The sequence below is a fragment of the Neovison vison genome, chromosome 2, assembly GCF_020171115.1.
Source record: "Neovison vison isolate M4711 chromosome 2, ASM_NN_V1, whole genome shotgun sequence".
In the NCBI taxonomy this organism is placed as follows: Eukaryota; Metazoa; Chordata; class Mammalia; order Carnivora; family Mustelidae; genus Neogale; species Neogale vison.
In genome coordinates this window covers 153,781,578-153,802,142 of record NC_058092.1, presented here as the reverse complement: position 1 = coordinate 153,802,142, position 20,565 = coordinate 153,781,578, and the positions used below count along the sequence as shown (strand labels likewise).

Here is a 20,565-nt window from a genome sequence, read left to right as displayed (position 1 = left end):
GATCTGAAACTTCAGGCTTGGAATAAGCACACGGAGAGGTCTAATTGGAGCCCTTCACTTTTAGTTCCTAACTTCAGACGTTGAGCAGTTGTGGGCTTGGCGGCAGCTGCTGTTCTCACCACGTGCTTTCCTGGCCTCCCAGAACCAGTGGATTTGCGGGGAAGGGCCCTAGTTCTGCTGCCAGACTTCTGGTGGATGCTCCCCAGTTGTTTCCCATGACTTTTGATACCTTTTGTCCTAGACAGGCCAGCTCAGAAGCTGGTCCATGTGTCTGATTCTTAAAAAAAAAAACCTAAGACCACCAGAAATATTTATTAAGTAAATAATTCACAATAAGGCAAAAGCCACTTTAATTAGCTTTTTCTTGGATCAGTATTTTGGTTAAATGAAATTGCCTCCGTTCAGTATTTCCGTTAAATGAATTGACCACTTTGGTTAAATGAAATTACCTTTTCTTTTGTGTTCTTAAAAGTACATGTGAAGATTAAACAAAAACAAAAGTCACAGTTTTCAGGTCTCTGGCATAATTGGTACACAGATATTTTGTTGCGCTAAATCGATTTAATCTTTTCAGAAAGCAAACTAGCTGAGTGTAAGCAAAGCTATAAAATTATTCATAGCTTCCCTTACCCCTGGCTGGTCAGTTTTAGGACCATATCCTGAAGAAATCTCTTCTCCCTCAGAACAAACAGAAGAGGTAAAATCTGCTTTGCCCCAAGTGTTTCTCCCTTTCCGAGACTGTGAAAGTGAATGGATAGTCCTGTGACCCATAGGCCTGGCTGAGGAGTGGTGCGTGATTCGTGCCCTCCCGCTGCCTCCTGGTACCCTGCAGAGAGAGGAGGTGCAGGGGAGAAGGGCCGCACCCCAGATGTGCACATAGTGATATTCGCCTGCGGCCCAAGGCGGCCCAAGGTGCTGCACAAGCGCCTTACTCCATCCCTTCAGGTACAGGCTCTCCAGGGTCTCCTTCTGACTTCCCCGCAACCAGCACCCGGGAGGACTGTGGGGGTTCCTGACCGTTTTCAAACCTGGGCCCTGGAGCTGTAAGGCTGCGTCTTTATTAACTCAGAATGTGGAACAATGTAAACATGGTATGTGCTCACTGGCTTGTTTTTTGTTTGCCTCTACAGTTGCTTGACATTCTATAAAAACAATTTTGAATATGATAGTGGTCCTTTATTATTTTGTTTTTAAGATTTAATTTAACTTTTCTTTTTCTTTTTTTTTTTTTTTTTTTGAGAGAGAGCAGGAGCAGGGGTATGGCAGAGAGAGAAAGAGAATTGAAAGCAGACTTCCTGTTGCACACAGAGCCTGACACAGGGCTCAGTCCCATAACACTGAGACCATGACCTGCGCCAAAGACAAGAGTTGGACACTCAACTGACTGAGCTACCCAGGCGCCCTGATACTGGCTCTTGTATTTCACTCTTGAATGTATGGTCCTGAGTTACTTAGAAAAACCAGCCTGGACAGGCTTCTCAGTGGCTTGGCATCTGGTATCTGCCTCTCACTTGAGCACCAATAACAGATTTTTCATCAAAAACCCCAGGCTTATTTTTGAGATTCCTACAGTTTCTGGATGATAGAAGTCCCTAATTTTGGACAGAGAGGATTTTATATAAACTGATGTTTTAAAGTGAGCATTTCCAGTTGGTAGAACAGAACATGTGCATGTGTGTCCAGACATCTTTGTGCAGGTGCTTAATGTTGGTGAGCGGTCATGGGTGAATGTTGCAGAGACTCCAAGGAAGGGTGGTTTTGGAGCCATGCTTTATGTTTGTATCTACTCGTGTGTATTTACATACATGTCCGCGTTCACTACCTCCCCACATACATACACCCAAATAATACATATACACAGGCATACACACATGTGATTTTTTTTAATTTTAATTTTTAAATTTTTATTTCTTTTCAGTGTTCCAAGATTTTGTTCATGCACCACACCCAGTGCTGCATCCAATATGTGCCCTCCTTAATACCCACCACCAGGCTCACCCAACTCCCCATCCCCCTCCCCTCCAAGACTCTCAGTTTGTTTCCCAGAGTCCACAGTCTCTCAGGCTTCATCTCCCCCTCTGATTTCCCCCAACTCACTTCTCTCCTTCTCCCAGTGTCCTCCCTGTTATTCCTTATGTTCCACAAGTAAGTGAAACCATATGATAATTGACTCTCTCTGCCTGACTTACTTCACTCAGCATAATCTCTTCCAGTTCCATCCATGTTGATAGAGAAGTTGGGTATTCATCCTTTCTGATGGAGGCATAACACTCCATAGTGTGTATGAACCACATCTTCTTTATCCATTTGTCTGTTGAAGAGTATCTTGGCTCTTTCTGCAGTTTGGCGATTGTGTCCATTGCTGCTATAAACATTGGGGTACAGATGGTCCATCTTTTCACTACATCTGTATCTTTGTGGTAAATACCCAGTTGTGCAATTGCAGGGTCATAGGGTAGCTCTATTTTTAATTTCTTAAGGAATCTCCACATCGTTTTCCAAAGTGGTTGCACCAACTTGCATTCCCACCAACAGTGTAATAGGATTCCCCTTTCTCCACATGTTCTCCAACACATGTTGTTTACTGTCTTGTTGATTTTGGCCATTCTAACTGGTGTACGGTGGTATCTCTGTGTGGTTTTGATTTGAATCTCCCTGATGGCTAGTGATGATGAACATTTTTTCATGTGTCTGATGGCCATTTGTATGTCTTCATTAGAGAAGTGTCTGTTCATGTCTTCTGCCCTTTTTTTGACATGATTATCTGTTTGTGTGTGTTGAGTTTGAGGAGTTTTTTATAGATCACTTTGTCCGTAGTGTCATTTGTGAATATCTTCTCCCATTCCATGGGTTGCCTCTTTGTTTTGTTGACTGCTTCCTTTGCTGTGCAGAAGCTTTTGATCTTGATGAACTCCCAAAAGTTCATTTTCGCTTTTGTTTCCTTTGCTTTTGGAGACATGTCTTGAAAGAAGTTGGTGTGGCCGATGTCAAAGAGGGTACTGCCTATGTTCTCCTCAAGAATTTTGATAGATTTCTGCCTCACATTGAGGCCTTTTATCCATTTCGAGTTTACTTTTGCATATGATGAAAGAGAATGGTCGAGTTTCATTCTTCTATATATAGCTGTCCAATTTTCCCAACACCACTTATTGAAGGGACTGTCTTTTTAACACTGTTTTATTTTTTCCTGCTTAGTCGAGGATTAGTTGACCGTAGAATTGTGGGTCCATATCTGGGCCCTCTATTCTGTTCCACTGGTCTATTTGTCTGTTTTTGTGCCAGTATCATACTGTCTTGGTGATCTCAGCTTTGTAGTAAAGCTTGAAATCAGGCAACGTGATGCCCCCAGTTTTGTTTTTCCTTTTCAACATTTCCTTTACAATCCAGGATCTCTTCTGTTTCCATATCAATTCTAGGATTGTTTGTTCCAGCTCTTTGAAAAATGCCGGTGGAATTTTGATGGTAATGGCATTGAAAGTATAGATTGCTTTAGGCAGTATAGACATTTTAACAATGCTTATTCTTCCGATCCATGAGCATGGAATGGTCTTCCATCTTTTTGTGTCTTCTTCGATTTTCTTCATGAGTGTTCTGAGCTCTTCGAGAACAGATCCTTTACCTCTTTGGATAGGTTTATTCCTAGGTATCTTATGGTTTTTTGTGCTATAGTAAACAATCGATTCTCTAATTTCCCTTTCTGTATTTTCATTCTTAGTGTATAAGAAAGCAGCTGATTTCTGTACATTGACTTCATATCCTGCCACTTTACTGAATTGCTGTATGAGTTCTAGTAGTTTGGGGGTGGAGTCTTTTGGGTTTTCCCTATAAATTATCATGTCATCTGCGAAGAGAGAGAGTTTGAGTTCTTCATTGCCAATTTGAATACCTTTTATTTCTCTTTGTTGTCTGATTGCTGTTGCTAGGACTTCTAGTACTATGTTGAACAAGAGTGGTGAGAGTGAGCATCCTTCCCGTATTCCTGATCTCAGTGGGAAGGCTGTCAGCTTTTCCCCTTGAGGATGATACTCGCTGTGGGTTTTTCATAGATAGATTTTATGAAGTTGAGGAATGTTCCCTCTATCCCTGTACTTTGAAGAGTTTTAATCAGGAACGAATGCTGTATCTTGTCAAATGCTTTTTCTGCATCAATTGAGAGGACCATGTGGTTCTCTCTTCTCTTATTGATTTGTTCTATCACACTGATTGATTTGCGAATGTTGAACCATCCCTGATTTCATACCAGGGATAAATCCTTCCTGGTCACGGTGGATAATCTTTTTAGTGTGCTGTTGGATCCTATTAGATAGAATCTTGTTGAGAATTTTGGCATCCATATTCATCAGTGATATTGGTCTGAAATTCTCTGTTTTGGTGGGGTCTTTGCCTAGTGTGGGGATCAGGGTAATGCAGGCTTCATAGAAAGTGTCTGGAAGTTTTCCTTCTGATTCTGTTTTTTCAAACAGCTTCAGGAAGATAGGTATTATTTTTTCTATAAGTGTTTGGTAGAATTTCCCTGGGAATCCATCAGGTCCCAGACTCTTGTTTTTTGGGAGGTTTTTGATCACTGCTTTAAATCTTGTTACCAGATATTGGTCTAGTCAGGTTGTCAGTTTCTTCCTGATTCAGTTTTGGAAATTTATACATTTCCAGGAATGCATCCATTTCATCTAGGTTGCTTGATTTATTGGCATATAACTGTTGAGAATAATTTCTGATGATTGTTCCTATTTCCTTGGTGTTAGTCTTGATCTCTCCCTTTTCATTCATTATTTTATTAATTTGGGTCCTCTCACTTTTGTTTTGGATTACTTTTGCAATTGGCTTATCGATCTTACTGATTCTTTCAAACAACCAGCTTCTAGTTTCGTTGACGTGTTCTGTATCTCTAGTTTCTATCTCATTGATCTCTGCTCTAATCTTGATTATTTCCCTTCTAGTGTATGGGGTTAGCTTAACTTGTTGTTGATTTTCCAGTTCTTTAAGGTGTAAAGACAACTGTTGTATTCTGGATTTTTCAGTATTTTTGAGTGAGGCTTGGATGGCCTTGTATTTCTCCCTTAGGACTGCCTTTGTCAGATCCCATAGGTTTTGGACCAATCACACACATTCTTCATATGGTTTCTCTTTGTCTGAATTGACTGCTTTCAAACTATCATTTTTATGTGCCAGATAGAGTTCTGTTTGGCTTCTGGATGGTGCCCTGTGAGAAGATGACATCCACTATTAGTCCCAGTTTCTGGAGGCAGCAGAATGCCCCGAATACTCCTTGGTCAGAGCTCATTGCTCTTGTGGGATCATCTGTTTTTATGCTGATGAGCTGGTACCTGACCATTTTTTAAATTTCTCCCAATTTTGGCATTCATTTTTGAAGAAAAAATTTGGAAATGACAGTGACTGGTTCCATAGGTGCTCAACTCTCCTCCCTCACACCCCATCAGTGGGGTGCGTTAGCGCCTCAGCTCAGCTTTGCATCACTCAGTTCCATGGGAAAGAAAAAGATGAATATGACCTTGTCCTGCCCCTGAAGGGGAAACGTTGTAAGTGTGGGTGTGTGTGCGTGCGTGGGTACATGCCTGCGTGTATATGTGTGGGCGTGCATGTGTACCCCTCTCCACATACACAGAATACAATTGAAAGTTAAAAATGAGTACATTAGAAACACAGAAGTTTGAGTAAGTATACAGACCAGCTCTTGGATGACTACAGTGGGCCCCTTCCTGGCCTTTCTGCTAGTGAAGTGAGTGGGAAAATAGGTGTGTGATACTAAGTCAGCAGATGAGAAGAGTGCCCCTTACATAAAAGTTTGACAGACTCTGTTCTAATGCTTCCCTTCAGGAACTGCCTCAGAGTGGACCCCACAGTCTCACATCATCTGTTCCAAAAGATTCCCCGCTTGTTCCTGACGCCACACAGCTAGCAGCCTTTCGGGAAGAACCCGTGACCCTCCCTGGCTTAGCATCCCTCGGCTATTGGATAGAACCCACAGCCCTCTGTGTCCCTTACAGGCTTGAGGACCTGCCCCTCAGCCCTGTCCCTCACCGCTGCCATGTGCACCCCACCAGCCGCACCACACTCTAACTTCGGGATTCTCAGTTGGAGACAGATCTGGTTGAACTAAGCCACACATTCTGAGAATGAACTGACATCATTATTTATGGAATCTAAGAACTGGAGTAAAAATCAGCTTTAGAGTTTTCAGAGTCATCATTTATACGAAGATCCATAAAATGTGTTGTCACTCAGCATTCACTGAAGAGTTACGTGTTCTTTTGTGTCCCCACTGCCGCAAGACCATTCAGAGTCCTGTCAGCTTTCTCTGGGAAGGCTTTCCAGGGAGGGCATGGATGTTAGTGGTTGGTGGTTATGGAGCAAATGGCTGCAGAACTGAGGAGTTTAAAACCATGGACTTTATCTAACATGGTTTTCCTGGGTCAGGAGTCCAGGAAGGGCTTAGCCAGGTGGTTCGGGCTCAGGCTCGGTCATGAGGTTACAGTCATCCCATGCTTGACTGAGACATTCCGCCTCCCAGCTCACTCTCACGGTTGTCAGGAGGCCTCGGTTCCCTACCACGTGCCTCCTGAGCGTGCTTACACTGTGGCGCTCGCCTTCTCCAGAGGAAACGATCTGAGAGAGAGATTGAGACCAAGCTGGATGCAGAGGTCTTTTCTACCTAATTTCAGAGGGGGACATGCCATCCCTTCACCATTCTGCTGATCACAGAGACCAGCCCTGGAACTGTAGGAGGGGTCAGAGCAAGGGTGGGAACCAAAGGATCTGGGAGGCCCTGGGACCCCTGGAGGCTGGCTGCCGCACCTGTTCCGAGAGGGGCTTGGAAGGAAGGAGAGGGATGAAGTCGTTAGAAAGGGAATCTGCAGTTCAGAGGGCACAGTCCTCCTCACTTGTTTTTCTTCTAAACGGAACCCCTTTCCTTTTACCATTCAGTTCTCTCCACGAGCCCTGCAGTGCACACTGTGAACCACACAGGCATTTGTGTGCAGCGGTTACCTCCTCCAGACAGGGAGGCTCCCGAAACTCAGAACCACACACAAAAAGAGGCCAGTGTTACTAATAAGGGCTCCCAGGCTTGCTGTCTCATTTCTTTTAAACCTGAGGCATGCGGGTGCTGCTTATTTCCTGGGTGTATATAAATACAAAGCTTGGTTATTACTGGAACCGTTCTAGAAGAGTGAAAATTGCCAGGAACCTGGGTTGCTTGGGGAACTGAATTTTCTGGTTGCTGCAGTTTCCGAGGGAGGTCCCCCAGATCTGTTTGCCAGCGAGTCCCCTGTAGACTGAGAGGTCGTCTCCCGCCTTCCAAAGCTTAGTTGGTGAGTGACTGGGGAGTAGGCCCCCGGGGCCCTTTGCTTATTAAACATGACTTGGGTGTCTTTGTCATCTTCAGGCAGGTTCCAGCAGTGGCCCAGGGCACAGAGTGTGCATCATCGACGAGATCGGGAAAATGGAGCTCTTCAGTCAGCCTTTCATCCAGGCTGTTCGTCAGACACTGGCCACCCCAGGGACTGTCGTCCTGGGCACGATCCCAATACCGAAAGGAAAACCGCTGGCCCTCGTGGAAGAAATCAGAAACAGAAACGACGTTCAGGTGTTCAGTGTGAGTACAGCTGGTCCCCTGTGCCTATAAAAATGGAGTAGGTGGGGCACCTGGGTGGCTCAGTGGGTTAAGCCACTGCCTTCAGCTCAGGTCATGATCTCAGGGTCCTGGGATCGAGCCCTGCATCGGGCTCTCTGCTCAGCAGGGAGCCTGCTTCCCTTCCTCTCTCTCTCTGTCTGCCTTTCTGCCTACTTGTGATCTCTGCCTGTCAAAATCTTAAAACAAACAAACAAACAAACAAACAAAAACAGTGGAGCGGGTGACCTCAGACATGGGGGAGGCTTTGAAATGTACCTTTGCTTTGAATTACCATTTTCCCCCCTCAGAGGCTAGATCCAGGTGAGTCTGATGTTCTAGGAATTTATAGAACATACTTTTGCCTGTCCTCAATGACAAAACCCAGTTCCCTGTGGCCCCAGCGTGGAACACAGCCGCCAGCTGCTGGAGAGCAGCACCCGCGCAGTAGAACAGCCGGCGAGGGTGGAAGTGCCCCGTCCGCAGTGGGCGGTAGCCATCAGCCACCTGTGACTCCTTACGCTTAAATGAAAAACGCATTTCTTCAGTCACTCTGCCTTCCTGGGCAGAGCCAGTGCAGAGCGCGTCAGGCCAGGTGATAGAGGCAGAGCAGCTGCCCAGGCCTCACCCGCAGGTCCAGGGGGCGCACGGAGCTGTAGGCCCGCCCTGACCTCACGAGTGGGGCCCCAGGCCTGGGCCCAGCGGTGTGCTTTCACAAGCCCTCGTGTGGTTGCCGGGTGCTCGTCGGTGGTGGAGCACGTGTGAGTGAGGGCAGGCTCCGTCCTGCCAGCTGGTGGCCGTGTCCCGAGCCAGCACCTGGGCCTCTGATAGCACTGCTGGCACTTGGCCCACGTACATGATGTCCTTTCCCCTTTGTCTCTCCCGGTCCTTCTTAGCTCGTTGTTTTGTCCTGAGCCCCTCCATCTGTGTCAGGGAGAGAGCCACATTCCTGGCTGAGCCCTGCCTGTCGCCACGCCCCGCTACCAGTGTAACAGCTCATAGGCCCACAAGCGCCTCGTGAGCAGGTCGGGCTGGCTGGGCACCTCCACCTGGACACGGAGAGTGAGCGCTAGCCACCCGGTACCACAAGCACCTTATGTCATTGGCTAAAATGCCACCACTGTGGCTCGCCCGCCCTGTGGGACGTCCATGTGTCATCACCAGCATATCCTGGGGTGCTCTTGTGGCAGTAAACCATGTTAGGGTTTGAGCAGCCGGACTTGGAAAACTTCGTGCCTGCCTCCCTTCGTTTACTCAGTAGGAAGTGAGCAGCACCATGTGCTAAGTGGTGATGCTGGCAGGGAGTGACCAGGTCGGTGCCCTCCGGAGCGCGCGGTCTAACAGGGGCTCGGCCCACCGGTGTCAGCTAATCGGCTGCTGCGTGTATCGACAAGGGCAAAGAAAACAACTACTGGGGTGATGTAGCCCTTGGGCTGGAGGCCTTTGGGAAGGGAGGTGCTGACCCCACAGGGAGCTGCCCAAGGTGCTGAGAACCCTGAAAAGTCATGTGTTCAGTGACGTCTCCGAAGTCTGGGGAGCCCTTGTCTTCAGAGTTTCATGTTGCTCACGCCATCTCTTACTTTACACGGCCTCCAGGTTAGAGTTTTTGGTTGTGATTCTAGAGTTCCTGTGGAAGTAGAGTGAGAGAGGAAGAAAGACCATTCATCTTCAGGCTGGGCGGCTTCTAGGCTGGAAGATGGGGCGTTGCTGCCCTTCAACTCCGGAGACTGGCGGTCCCTGCAAACCAGTGTCATCTCCAAGTCCTAGATGGGATTGAGGGGCTGTAGCTGCTATATCCAGGAAAAAATGGTGTATCTTAAGATAATAGCTCATTTTCTCTTAGGACTGGAAATTATTCTCCAGGCAAGGTAATCATTGTTCCTAATGATGTGTAAATAAGTGACTAGCTTTGGGGTAATTATGTAAGAGATAGGGGCTTATAAGCCCCATTGTTCTTATCTGTTTTGTGTTCCTTTCAGGCTGGTGTGGGCTTTCTCTTCCCCTTTTACAAATGAAGAATCTCATTCTTCTTATTGCAAGTCCAGGGGTGGTATTATCTATTTCCTGGTCCTGTCCCTTTCTCATATGCAGGGAAGTTCTCTGAACCCTGTCTGAGAGCAGCCCATGCACCCAGCACTTGGTCCAAGGCACCGCAGAAGCATGTTCCCTTCCCTCGAGAGACGTAGGTGATGTGACATCAACATCCGGAAGCAGAGAAGATAGAGAACTCTGTGGGGAGAAGTGGCCTGGTGGACATGGTTCCTGGGTGGGTTTTTAAGGAGGAAGTGGAGAAAAGAAGGAAGAACATTGCAGGTGAGGAAGTAAGTTCTGTAGCATGGGGAGGGCCACCTCCCAGTGCTGACAGCCGAGCATGTTAGGACGTGGTCATGGGACTGAACTCAAGAGGGAAAGGATTCCACTGAGGTACTCCTGTTGCCTAGACTTACTGATAGCATCGGTAAACAGCACTCCTTTTCAGAAAAACCCCTCTGAACGCTTCCTGTTCCACGTAAATTGGAATAGATACCCTTTCCCTATCCCTCCTTTCAAGTGGAGCTGAAAACCTTGGACATTATATATAAAGCAAACATCAGGAGACCTGGAGGGTGGAAAGAAGAAGGCACACTGGCTGGGAAGCACAGCCAGAGGACAGCACAGCAGACACAACTGAACATCGCCTGTCCTACCAGGCACCAGGACAAGCAACTGGAACAGAATAAACATCAGCACGTGCCGGCAGCAAGGAGACGGAGATGTTGGAATTACAGGGCGGGCATCCTGAAACAGCCGTGACGAAAGTGCTTCAGTGATCAGTTACAAACATGCTGGAAACAAGTGAAAATAGAAAGTCTCAGTTTTAGCAAAGCTATAGAAGACATAAAAATCAAAGAAAAACTTTAGAACTATAACATACAGTGACTGATTGAGAAAGTCTGTGGAAGACTCCTCAGGAGAATGGAGATGGACAGAGGGAATATTCGGTAAAGTTGAAGGTAGAACAATAGAAACTGCCTGACAAAGAGCAGACTTTGGGGGAAAAAACCCACCCAAAAAAAAAAAAAAGCCTCAGGGACTTGTGGTACTATAATAAAAGATCTAACATTCATGTCATTGGAAGATGGTCTTGGTAATTTAGGAGCTTCTATTATCATGGTGCGGGTATGGGTATTGACAGTCCCCTTCCTGAAAATGTTTCTATTTCAGAAGTTTAGTTAATTTTGTTTCTAATGTCTTGTAGAGTTTACCAGTCTCTAAGTGGGGCCACCGAAAAATGTTTTCAGTTTATTTCACATTTGTTTGTCTGAGTATAATTATGTGAGTGCTGTAGAGACAAGATAGAAAGCCCGTCATGGATCAAGATGACTAGAAAGAGCTGTGTGCACTGTTTCCCTGGTTCTGTAGCAAAATGAAATACCCATGCTGGCCCCTTCCTATCACGAGCACGCACAGACGTGTGAAAACGTGCACGCACATATACAGACACGAGTTCTGTTGTCGTAGTGGCATTTAGAAAGTTTGTCTCATTTGATTTCCTTTGAAATATCTGCTTGCTGGAAATGCTGGCAAACGTTATCTGCTGAGGGCCCAGAAGGGACAGCTGGAGCCTGGAGCCTTGACTTAGACGCCACTGTGGGCACCAGGCACTAAGCACCTGGACTGAGGTGCTGTGCTTGGTCCAAGAGATCACCGGGGCACATAGACCTCACAGTACCTGCTGAGGTAGAGCTGCAATCTGTGTTTTATCAATGAGAAGCTGCACAGCGTGTCCAGGGTCGTCGGCTAGGAGGTGGCACAGCTGGGACTCAGACTTCTGTCTGTCCGTCTGCACGGCCTATGCTCTGGCACAACCCTTTTGGTGATAGGGATGATTCAGATGATTTTGCTAAAAATATCTCATTGCTAGAAATTATTTGGATTTTCTACTTTATAAAATTTTACTACAACTAAAATCTCTTCCACTGTGAATTCAGAGCCCTTTATACTTATTTTTTTTCCCATAAAGCAGTTTTTATGCTTTTACTTTTTATTTGTGGATTGCAAGATCACAAGAGTAACAAGAACTGGGTCCTGATTTCCTTCCAGTTCGGGCATTCGTAGACCTCTCCTTGCTCATTCCTGCCATGGGTATTTTCATCAAGCCAGGCATAAAGCATTTTTATCTCACCAGGAATTCGATGCTGTCCTCGGGTTCTGTGGACTTCTGTACATAACAGGAGTGAGGGAGGGTCTGTTAAGCTCTGCTTCAAAAGCCAGCAGGGTGTTTGTGGATGCTGACAAGCAAGCGAATCCTAAAATGCATGCGGACATGCAGAGGACCCCACTGAAACGGTCTTGGAAAAGAACATTGTTGAGAGACTCATGCTTCTGACTTCAGAACTTCCCACAGAGCTACCGCGACCACAGAGCTACAGCGATCGTGATAGTATAGGACTGGCCAAAGGCTAGACACATATATGCGTGAAAGTCCGGAAATAAATCCTTACATCTAAGATCAGTTCATTTTCGGCAAGAGGGCCAGGACAACTTAATGAGGAAAGAATTGCTTTTTAATAAATGGTGCTGGGAGACTGGATATCCACGTGCAAAGGAGGAAAGTTGGTTCCTTACATCGTACACCAGAATTAACTCAAAGTAGATCCTAGGCCTAAACGTAAGAACTAAACTTTACAGCTCCTTTTTTTTTTCTTTAATTAATTTATTTATCTGAGAGAGAGCATGCATGCAGGGAGGGGCAGAGGGCCAGAAGCAGACTCTGCTAAACTCTGTGCCTCGTAGAAGAAAATACAGGAGTAAATCTTCGTAAACTTGGGTCAGGCAAAGTCTTACTTGACACAACACAAAAGTAATTTTTGGTTTGGAAACTAACCTTTGTGGAAAAAACAGAGCTAGAGGGACTGGATTCAGGAATCCGCTTATTTTTAGGTTTAATAAAATAAAGACAGCATGAAACAGGCTAGTAATAACTTTTGATATGTGTTAACTTACAACAAGCATTGTCAAATTTCTTTCTGTAATCCTGTGCTTATTAGGAATTTGTCAAGGTCCTTCCCATAGTTTCAAGGAAAATAGGCGGTTTTGTTTTGCTTTCTTGCATGTTGTGTATAGGCACTTAGGGGCATTTTTTTCCTGCGTATGCCTGTGTCCAGAGAGTCACAGCTTCTCTGATGTCCTGATGCCCAGCTTGTTGACTGGGAACTCTCAGGCCCTCCCGTGGCCCCTGCACACAGCACAGAGCAACTTGGATGCTTGAGATGGTCAGGGTCTTCATAATCTGTCTTTTACCACTCAGCTGTATTTCAGAGATAATATTCAGATATTTTCAGAGACTGGTTAAGCTTAGATTTTAATAAACATTTGCTGAGCTACCACCGCCTTACCCCCGTGTGCCAGACACAGGATGAATGAAATTCCCTGGTCCCCATGGAAGTCAGGGTCTATGTGTCACCAAGTCACCGAGGGCCACTGCACTGGGCAGGGGCTCAGCTTTCCCTGGGCTTCCAATCATTCTCTGGAGGCCACAGTGTGGAGGGGAGGGCAGACCAGCTTCCTTCCTTGTTCTCTTCCTCGCCCAGTGCCCTGTCCTGGCCAGTCTCTCGGGAAGGACTTTCTGCAGAACCAGATCCTTGGTGGTTGACTACAAGACGGGTTGTGCATGCAGAGAAGGGCCCCTGGCAGGCCAGGTGGTGCTCTGCTCGCTCTCGAGTTCGAGAACTTGGCTTTGGAGTATAAGCGCGTCTGTAACTGAACACTGTCGACAGTTTCAAGTACACCTCTAACTGCTGTAATTCTCAGAAATCGTCTTAGGGAAATCAAAGGTGGTGGCGGCCGGGAGTTAGCCAAATACTAATGTAGTTTTGCATTCATTAATTTTTAACATGAAAACATTCCCAAAATATATCTTTCTCGGTTGTTATTTTTTTCTGTGGAACCAAGGCTTGGAGAGCATCTGTGCGTACGGGATGCCCCGCCGCTGCCGGGAGCCCTCAGCTCCCAGCGGTGGGGCAGGGGCTCACTGGCCCCCTGGTGAGAGGGTGGGGGCGTGTCTCACCTCAGGTTGGGTCCTGAGACTAGTTGCCACCTGATGGTCGTGGTGCCGATGGAGAGGACGGGGCATTTCCCGGGAGCACGGGATGGTGCCTGTGTGGCTCGTGAGTGCTCCTCAGGGCTCCTCTTGATGACCTCTGCAGCCCCACACCTGTGAAATCGCACCCCTCTGCCGGCTCCACGTCTCCTTCGTAAATGTTGAGTTTCTGGAGGCAGTGAGGAGCTGCTGAGAAGGGAAGTGACCTCAGATGCCCCTCACCTGGGAGGCCTCCCTCTGAGGCACACAGTGAACTCCCAGACCCTGTGGGCAGAGCCTGGTGTCCTCCTGAGGTTGGGGTGCAGGAAAGGGAACTAGTGGCCCATCTGCTCTATGTTGCTGAAGCCACAAGCCCTGCAACAACCCCACTGAGCTCCCACCACCGATGCTTACCTGTCTCCCCCTTTCCTCCCTTCACATCCACGTGCTTCCTTGAATGCAAACAGCAGAAACGGACTTTGGCTCATTTGAGCAAACACAGCAACAAAGAGCCTTGCTGGGCTGTGCGGTGTTTTCTCGTCAAACTGGAGGCAAAGCTGATGGTCCTCATTTCAGTGGGACCAGAGCTGCCAGGGAGCGACAGGGTGAGGACAGGTGCACCCCGTCCTTGGACAGACGGCTGGGGGGCGGCCCCAGCTGTTGGCTGCTGGGCTCGCCCCTTTCAGGAGTCAGGTGCTCCGGATCCCCAGGGCCCAGCCCACACATGGGGACCACGAGCTAGTTTCCTAGACTGTGTGGTCTCCCTGGGAGAAGTCCCAGCGCTCTTAGAGGAGGGCGAGTGGATGTGGGGGAGCCATGGGGATAACGCCCCTGTGCCTCTCCCCATGGGACGGTCATCTAGCACCTGCCCTATGCCAGGCAGGCGGGCTCACGGTGGCGGCTATGCAGTCCGCAGTGGGCTGGCCCATCTCCCCTCTCAGGGTCCGCAGCTCTGACCCGTGGCTTCACAGATGCACTCACTCGTCTTCGCATGGCTCTTTGCCTGGGTCCTTCTCTGTCTGGGTGACCTTTGGGCATAGCCCGCATGGAAGCCTTTCGTCACCCCGCCCGCCCTGGCTCCCATACACCTCTCCAGACCTTCTGTCCTGGACCGTTGACCGTCGGTGTTCTCACTGGCCTTGTCTGTCCCGCTCTTCTCTTCAGGCTCCTCATGGAGTCCTCCCTCTGTCCCTGGCACCTTGCTCAGTTTCTAGTTGACGCCCCGTCAGTGTTAAGTGGGTGAATGTTGGAGGGCTGCCCATCAGGAAGGCCATGGTGATGGCAGGAGTGTTGGCCCTGCCCTTACTTGGGGAGCCACCCCCCCATCCAAAGCTCCAGGTGGTGTCTGAGCGCTTTCCTTGTTCTCGTTGGGACTGCACTAGTAAAGAAGAGTAAAAACGGATCACGGGGTAGAGCTCGAATAGGCCCTTGGTTACTTTGCGTAAGGGCGGGAACTACAGAGAGTGCTCCCGGAGTCCAGAGACCAGGTTCGAGTGTGTACTGCGCCCCCAGCTGCCTCTGAGATCCTGGGATGTCCCGGTGCTTCCCGGGCCTAGCTTCCCCTTCCTGCACCTGTGGAGTTGACCCGTGCCAGCGGCGCCTCACCACACTCGGTTTTTCTGAGTTCGTGGAGGGATGAGATCACTGGCCTTTGGGCCTTCTGTGAATCCGGGGTGTGACTCATGGCCGCACTGTGGCCGTTCTTGGTGGGCACCTCGTAGGCGGCTCTCCTGGCTTCACTCAGGCACTTCCTTCTGTTCAGGTCTGATCACGGAGGGGCTGCTTCCCCTCTGCATTTCCATCATCCTTCCCAAGCCCCAGCAGGGACTTGTGGTGAAAAGCACCCAGCCTGCTTCCGTGGTCTGAGCTGTCCCTTTGCAGAAGCTGGGGCTGGGGTTCCGGCAGGCCTGTCCTGTCGGCAGAGCGCCCTCCAGCTGGGCCACCTCCCTCAGTCCTGAAACTCGCCACACCCTCTCTGGGCTGTTCGGGCTCTTCCCGGAGAACACGGTCTCGCAGAGGACTGAGGAAGAGAAAGGACTCTGAAGCCTGCTCTCCTGCTTCTTCCCACAGGTCACCAAGGAAAACAGAAACCATCTTTTGCCCGATATTGTGACGTGTGTGCAGAGCGGCAGGAAGTGAAGACGGTTCGCGTCCCTGCGCTGTGCGCTTGAAGGAATGTGCTGGTTCACACGGAGCCTGGTGGGTGCTCCGCCTGTCAGAGATTTACGCCTTCGGGCTTACCAAACCTTGTGGGCTTTTCCAGAGAAAGCCCGACAGCTGTTTTCCATAAAATGTTTAAAAGCTCACATTAGCCTGAGTGCTGGATTGGCCCGACGAGGTGAGCCGTCTGCTGTGGCTTGTTTTTGCTGAAAGATTTCTGTTTATTTCCTCTTGCAGTTGTCCATACGATTTTGGCAAATTATGAAATGAGGAATGGTTTTCAGAGTATTAGATGGAACTTACCCCCATTGAAGTTTGTAAGTGTGTTCCGGGGAAGAGGGAGAAGGACGTTCGCTACCTAATCAGTTTTGCCCGTTGTGAAAATTAACCCCCTCTCCAGGGGCAGCTTCGGCCCCCAGGCATAAGAGTTAGTTTGTTTTTTTAAAATGGTTACTTCAGAGAAAAGCCATTTGGGGTCCTCCCCATGCATCTCATTGTTCATGTGATTGCTTATTGCTTAATAAAAAGAAACAAAACGTGTGCAGCCATTACACATAGCCTAAAGCTGTCAAGAGATTGACTCAACATTGCCTTCATTCCTTAAAATTAAAAACCTACAAAAGTCGGTGTAAATTTGTTTGTATATGTTATTTACCTTCAGATCTAAATGGTAATCTGAACCCAAATTTGTATAAAGACTTTTCAGGTGAAAAGACTTGATTTTTCGAAAGGATTGTTTACCAAACACAATTCTAATCTCTTCTCTTGTGTATTTTTGTGCACTAGGCACAGTTGTGTAGCAGTTGAGTAATGCTGGTTAGCTGTTAAGGTGGCGTGTTGCAGTGCAGAGTGCTTGGCTGTTTCCTGTTTTCTCCTGATTGCTCCTGTGTAAAAATGCCTTGTCGTGCAGAAACAAATGGCTGTCCAGTTTATTAAAATGCCTGACTACTGCACTTCCAGTCACCCGGGCCTTGCATATAAATAACAGAGTATACAGTGAGCACATCTAGCTGATGATAAATACACCTTTTTACCCCCTTCCCCCCAAAATGGTATATCTGATCATCTTCATGTATGAACTTAAAATATGGAAAATGTTAAGGAAGCAAAAATGGTTTGTAACTTTGTAAGTACTTATAACATGGTGTATCGTTTTGCTCATGAAAATTCTGTACTATAACCATTGTTTCTGTAGTTTAATTAAAACGTTTCCTTGGTGTTAAAAAAAAAAAAAAAGAAACAAAACACGGTGGTTGCAAACATGGGAGTCCGGTGTGGGAGGGGCACGGTGTCCTTGGAGATGCTGAGAGCTGCAGTGCCCCGCGGGCTTGGGCCTGTGGGTTCCGGTCAGAGCCCCCACTTCGGACACATCAACTTCGATGTGGCCTTAAACTCTTCTGTGCCCCGTTTCCCTTCAGAAAAAGGAGGAGATGAGTGTCGTCAAAGGAAGGCAGGGCCACCGCACGGGAGGACCCGACATCAGCCGCCTGTGGGATCCCCTGGAGAGGGCCCCGTAACTCTACACCAAGAGTCATGGTGGGGAAAGTTCCAGCTGAGCCCATAGCAGGGCAACTGTAGGAACGCCAGAGTCCCCGAGGGGTAAGACTTGCCTTGCTGGTGGCTGGTGGTCACTGCAGTGATAAACCGCACATTGCTTTTAGGTCATTTCGGGTGAAGATCTATGAATTCCCAGGATATTTTAGCAACTAGCCTTAGCTCCAGTCCAGCTGGCATTCGTGCCAGGTGTGTCTCCATCTGTCACCGAGGCCCCATCTGGCCATGTGGAGCCTAGACTTGTGTGTCCTGTGAGCCGCGCGCTGGGCGCACTGTGCCGGGAGCATTTGTGTCTCTGACCCAAGATGATTGGGAGCCCGTGACGGGCTCTCTGGTCAGGATTCCTTCCTCAGCGCTTTCCACTAAGGGAGCCTCCTGAAGCTTGGTGTAGATTTGCTAAGCCTTTGAGGGCTCACATGTGAAGGGCCTCCTAGACTGCAAACTAATCTCATATGAAGCGTGCCTTGCCCAGTGTGGGGAAGGGGGCACCTCTGTCCCACTGTCCCCGCCCAGTTGGGCTGTTCAGGGAGTCCGAGCTCGTGCTGACAGGCGGATGTGACTTCTGCCAGGCCCTCGGGGACCGAAGGAGCGAGCACTGCACGCAGGTGTGGTCTGGCAGCTCGGCCTCTGGATCAGACCTACTCTCATCCAGCCCCGATGGTGCCGAGGAGCCCTCCTTGGCCTCAGGTGACCTGAGAAAGGGGACAGGCTGGGGAAGTGTCACCTGTGTACCCCTGAAGGTGGAGCCAGCAGGGAGCCCATCAGAGGGAGGCTTTATTGGCCTCCAGGGGTGCAGGCTTGTCAGAGCTCTCCACCGTGCAGAACAGACTCGGGGCGGCCCCCAGCATGCATGCGGGACAAGGAGCTTCTGTACCCACTCTTCAATGGTAGAGAAAGATGCTTTTCGTGACAGATGGAGAGTTTGAACCAAGTCCCTGTGGCTCCAAAGCCCAGGCTCTTTTTTTTTTTTCTTTAAAGATTTTATCCATTTATTTGACAGAGATCACAAGTAGGCAGAGAGAGAGGAGGAAGCAGGCTCCCCACTGAGCAGAGAGCCTGACATGGAACTCGATCCCAGGACCCTGGGATCATGACCTGAGCTGAAGGCAGAGGCTTAACCCACTGAGCCCCCCCAGGCGCCCGCCCATGTTCTTTTTGTTCTTCCCACTGTGTTGGTGTTTTCTGTCCTTTTCCGTGCATCCCGTGCCCCCGATCTCGGCGTTGAGGTGTAGCTGCGATCAGCTGTAGCGGCCGTCAGCTGGAAGATATCGGGGTGCTCGCTGTGCAGAGTCCCTGAAATGATCCCTGTATGCCTCTGGCAGATGGAATGCTCAGGCGTGTGTGTGAAAGTACCCAGTGCTGTCCCTGTCTTCTAAGAAATGAAGCCTAAGAGAGGATACTGTTATGGTCTGAGTATTTGTGTCCCCCACAAATTCGTGTTGGGCTCTGATGCCCGGTGTGGTGGCGTTAGGTGGGGCTTTGGGAGGGGCTGCAGTCATGAGGGAGCCCTCAGGAAGGGAATTAATGCCCTGATGAAAGACCCCGGACGACTCTCTCCCTTCCGCCCCTGGAGGTCATGGCAAGAAGTGGCCATCTGTGAACCTGGAAGCACACCCTCACCAGACTAATCTGCTGGCGCGTTCACCTTAGACTTGCCAGCCTCCAGCACCGTGAGCAGTAAGTGCTGTTTAAGCCCCCGTCTGTGGGACGGAAGAGGATGGAGTCACGGATATGTCCGACTCGGCTGCACACGCGCAGCTGGTAGTAAAGGCTAAAGGGGGAAGAGCACCATCCCAGGCTGCTTGCCCGGCTGGCTCGGGCCTAGCGGAGGGGCTGACGCACACCCAGCCCTGTGGGTGCCGCTCCCTGAGAGCAGGTGCACTCGGTCAGAGACGGGTGTGGGGCCGGGACAGGCTGGCGTCAGGAGTTCACATGTATTGCCGAGCTTGAAACGCCTGCCCTCCAGCCAGGCGCAGACACCTCGCAGACACTTGGTCTGAGGCAGGACTCGAAGGAAGAATTCGTCTTGGAACGCACGTGATGGATGTCTGTGCTGCAGTGTGATGGACTGACTCTGGGGTAACATGGCTGGACGGGCCAGAGCAGAACCGATCTGGGAACGGGTTTACGAAATCCTCCTCCCCTCTTCCCCCTGGAGCAGACCGTTGCACGAGCTACTTACCACATACATTTAAAAAATGATTTCTTTTTACCTCTGAATAAGCAGGCGGGAAGGGATGGACAAGTTTTCAAAGGCACAGACTGTCCCCTGACGGTCAGGCCTGATGCACCCAGCTCACTCCACTCCCAGCCTTCTGGTCAAGTGCAGGGCGGGAGGGCGATGGTGGCCCGGGAAACATAGAACTGGCCAGACTCCTGTCTGTCTTTCTGGGAGTTCATGAGGGGGTGTCTGGGAAGGTCGCCCATGCGCGCACACGTGCGTGTGCAGGCGTGCTGGTGGCAGGTGCCACGTCCCTGGAGCATAATGATTTGGACAAAACCCTGAGGCAGAGGAGGGGGCTGACGGGGCTCAGGAGACAGGGGTCTGTGCATCGCCCACTTGACGGCCAAGGAGAAGCCGGAGCATCGTGTGATTTTTAGAACAGTACTTGCCAGACAGATGGTCTCAACGCACAGTGCAAAATTTAGAATCAATAATGCCCGATTAGCCCCATGATTTATATAAAACCAAGAACTACAGTTTTTAGATCATTTTTAGAGGAGAAACAATTTCATTCAGTGTCCAAATGCAAAAAATAACCCCGTGGTTGTATGCCGACTGCATATTGCAGGAGCCCCAGCCTGAGATCACCTTAGGAGCATTTCCTTTAAGTGCAGGCGAGTCCAGTCTTTTACAAGGAATACCCTGGACAAACACCCGACTGGCTGAACAGGTTAACGAGCGTGTGCGTGTGCGTGCGTGTGTGTGGCGGTGGGGGGGGGGCTGCGTGGCTCAGTCGGTTAAATGTCCGACTCTTGGCTTCAAATGGGGTCATAACCTGTGGTCATGGGAGGGAGCCCCGAGTTGGACTCCGCGCTCAGCGTGAGTCTCCTTCCTCATCACGTGCACATGCGCCCCTCGTCCCAGTTTTCCAGCTGTCAGGAGATCCATATTCTGTGACACAAGGTGGCTTTCTGGGGTTCTTACTGCCGGATGCCCACG

At 49.1% G+C, this 20,565-nt stretch overlaps 1 protein-coding gene across 1 annotated transcript in view; it reads left to right on the top strand.

Annotated features, from left to right (window-relative positions):
- NTPCR (nucleoside-triphosphatase, cancer-related) overlaps window positions 1-17,028 on the top strand; it is a 48,091-nt gene extending 31,063 nt beyond the window's left edge. The window contains exons 4-5 of the mRNA XM_044239355.1: window positions 7,403-7,612; window positions 15,759-17,028. Coding sequence (XP_044095290.1) covers window positions 7,403-7,612; window positions 15,759-15,827 — 279 coding nt within the window. The 3' untranslated portion in view covers window positions 15,828-17,028. The remainder of the gene's footprint in view (window positions 1-7,402; window positions 7,613-15,758) is intronic.
- Window positions 17,029-20,565: the final 3,537 nt, after the last annotated feature.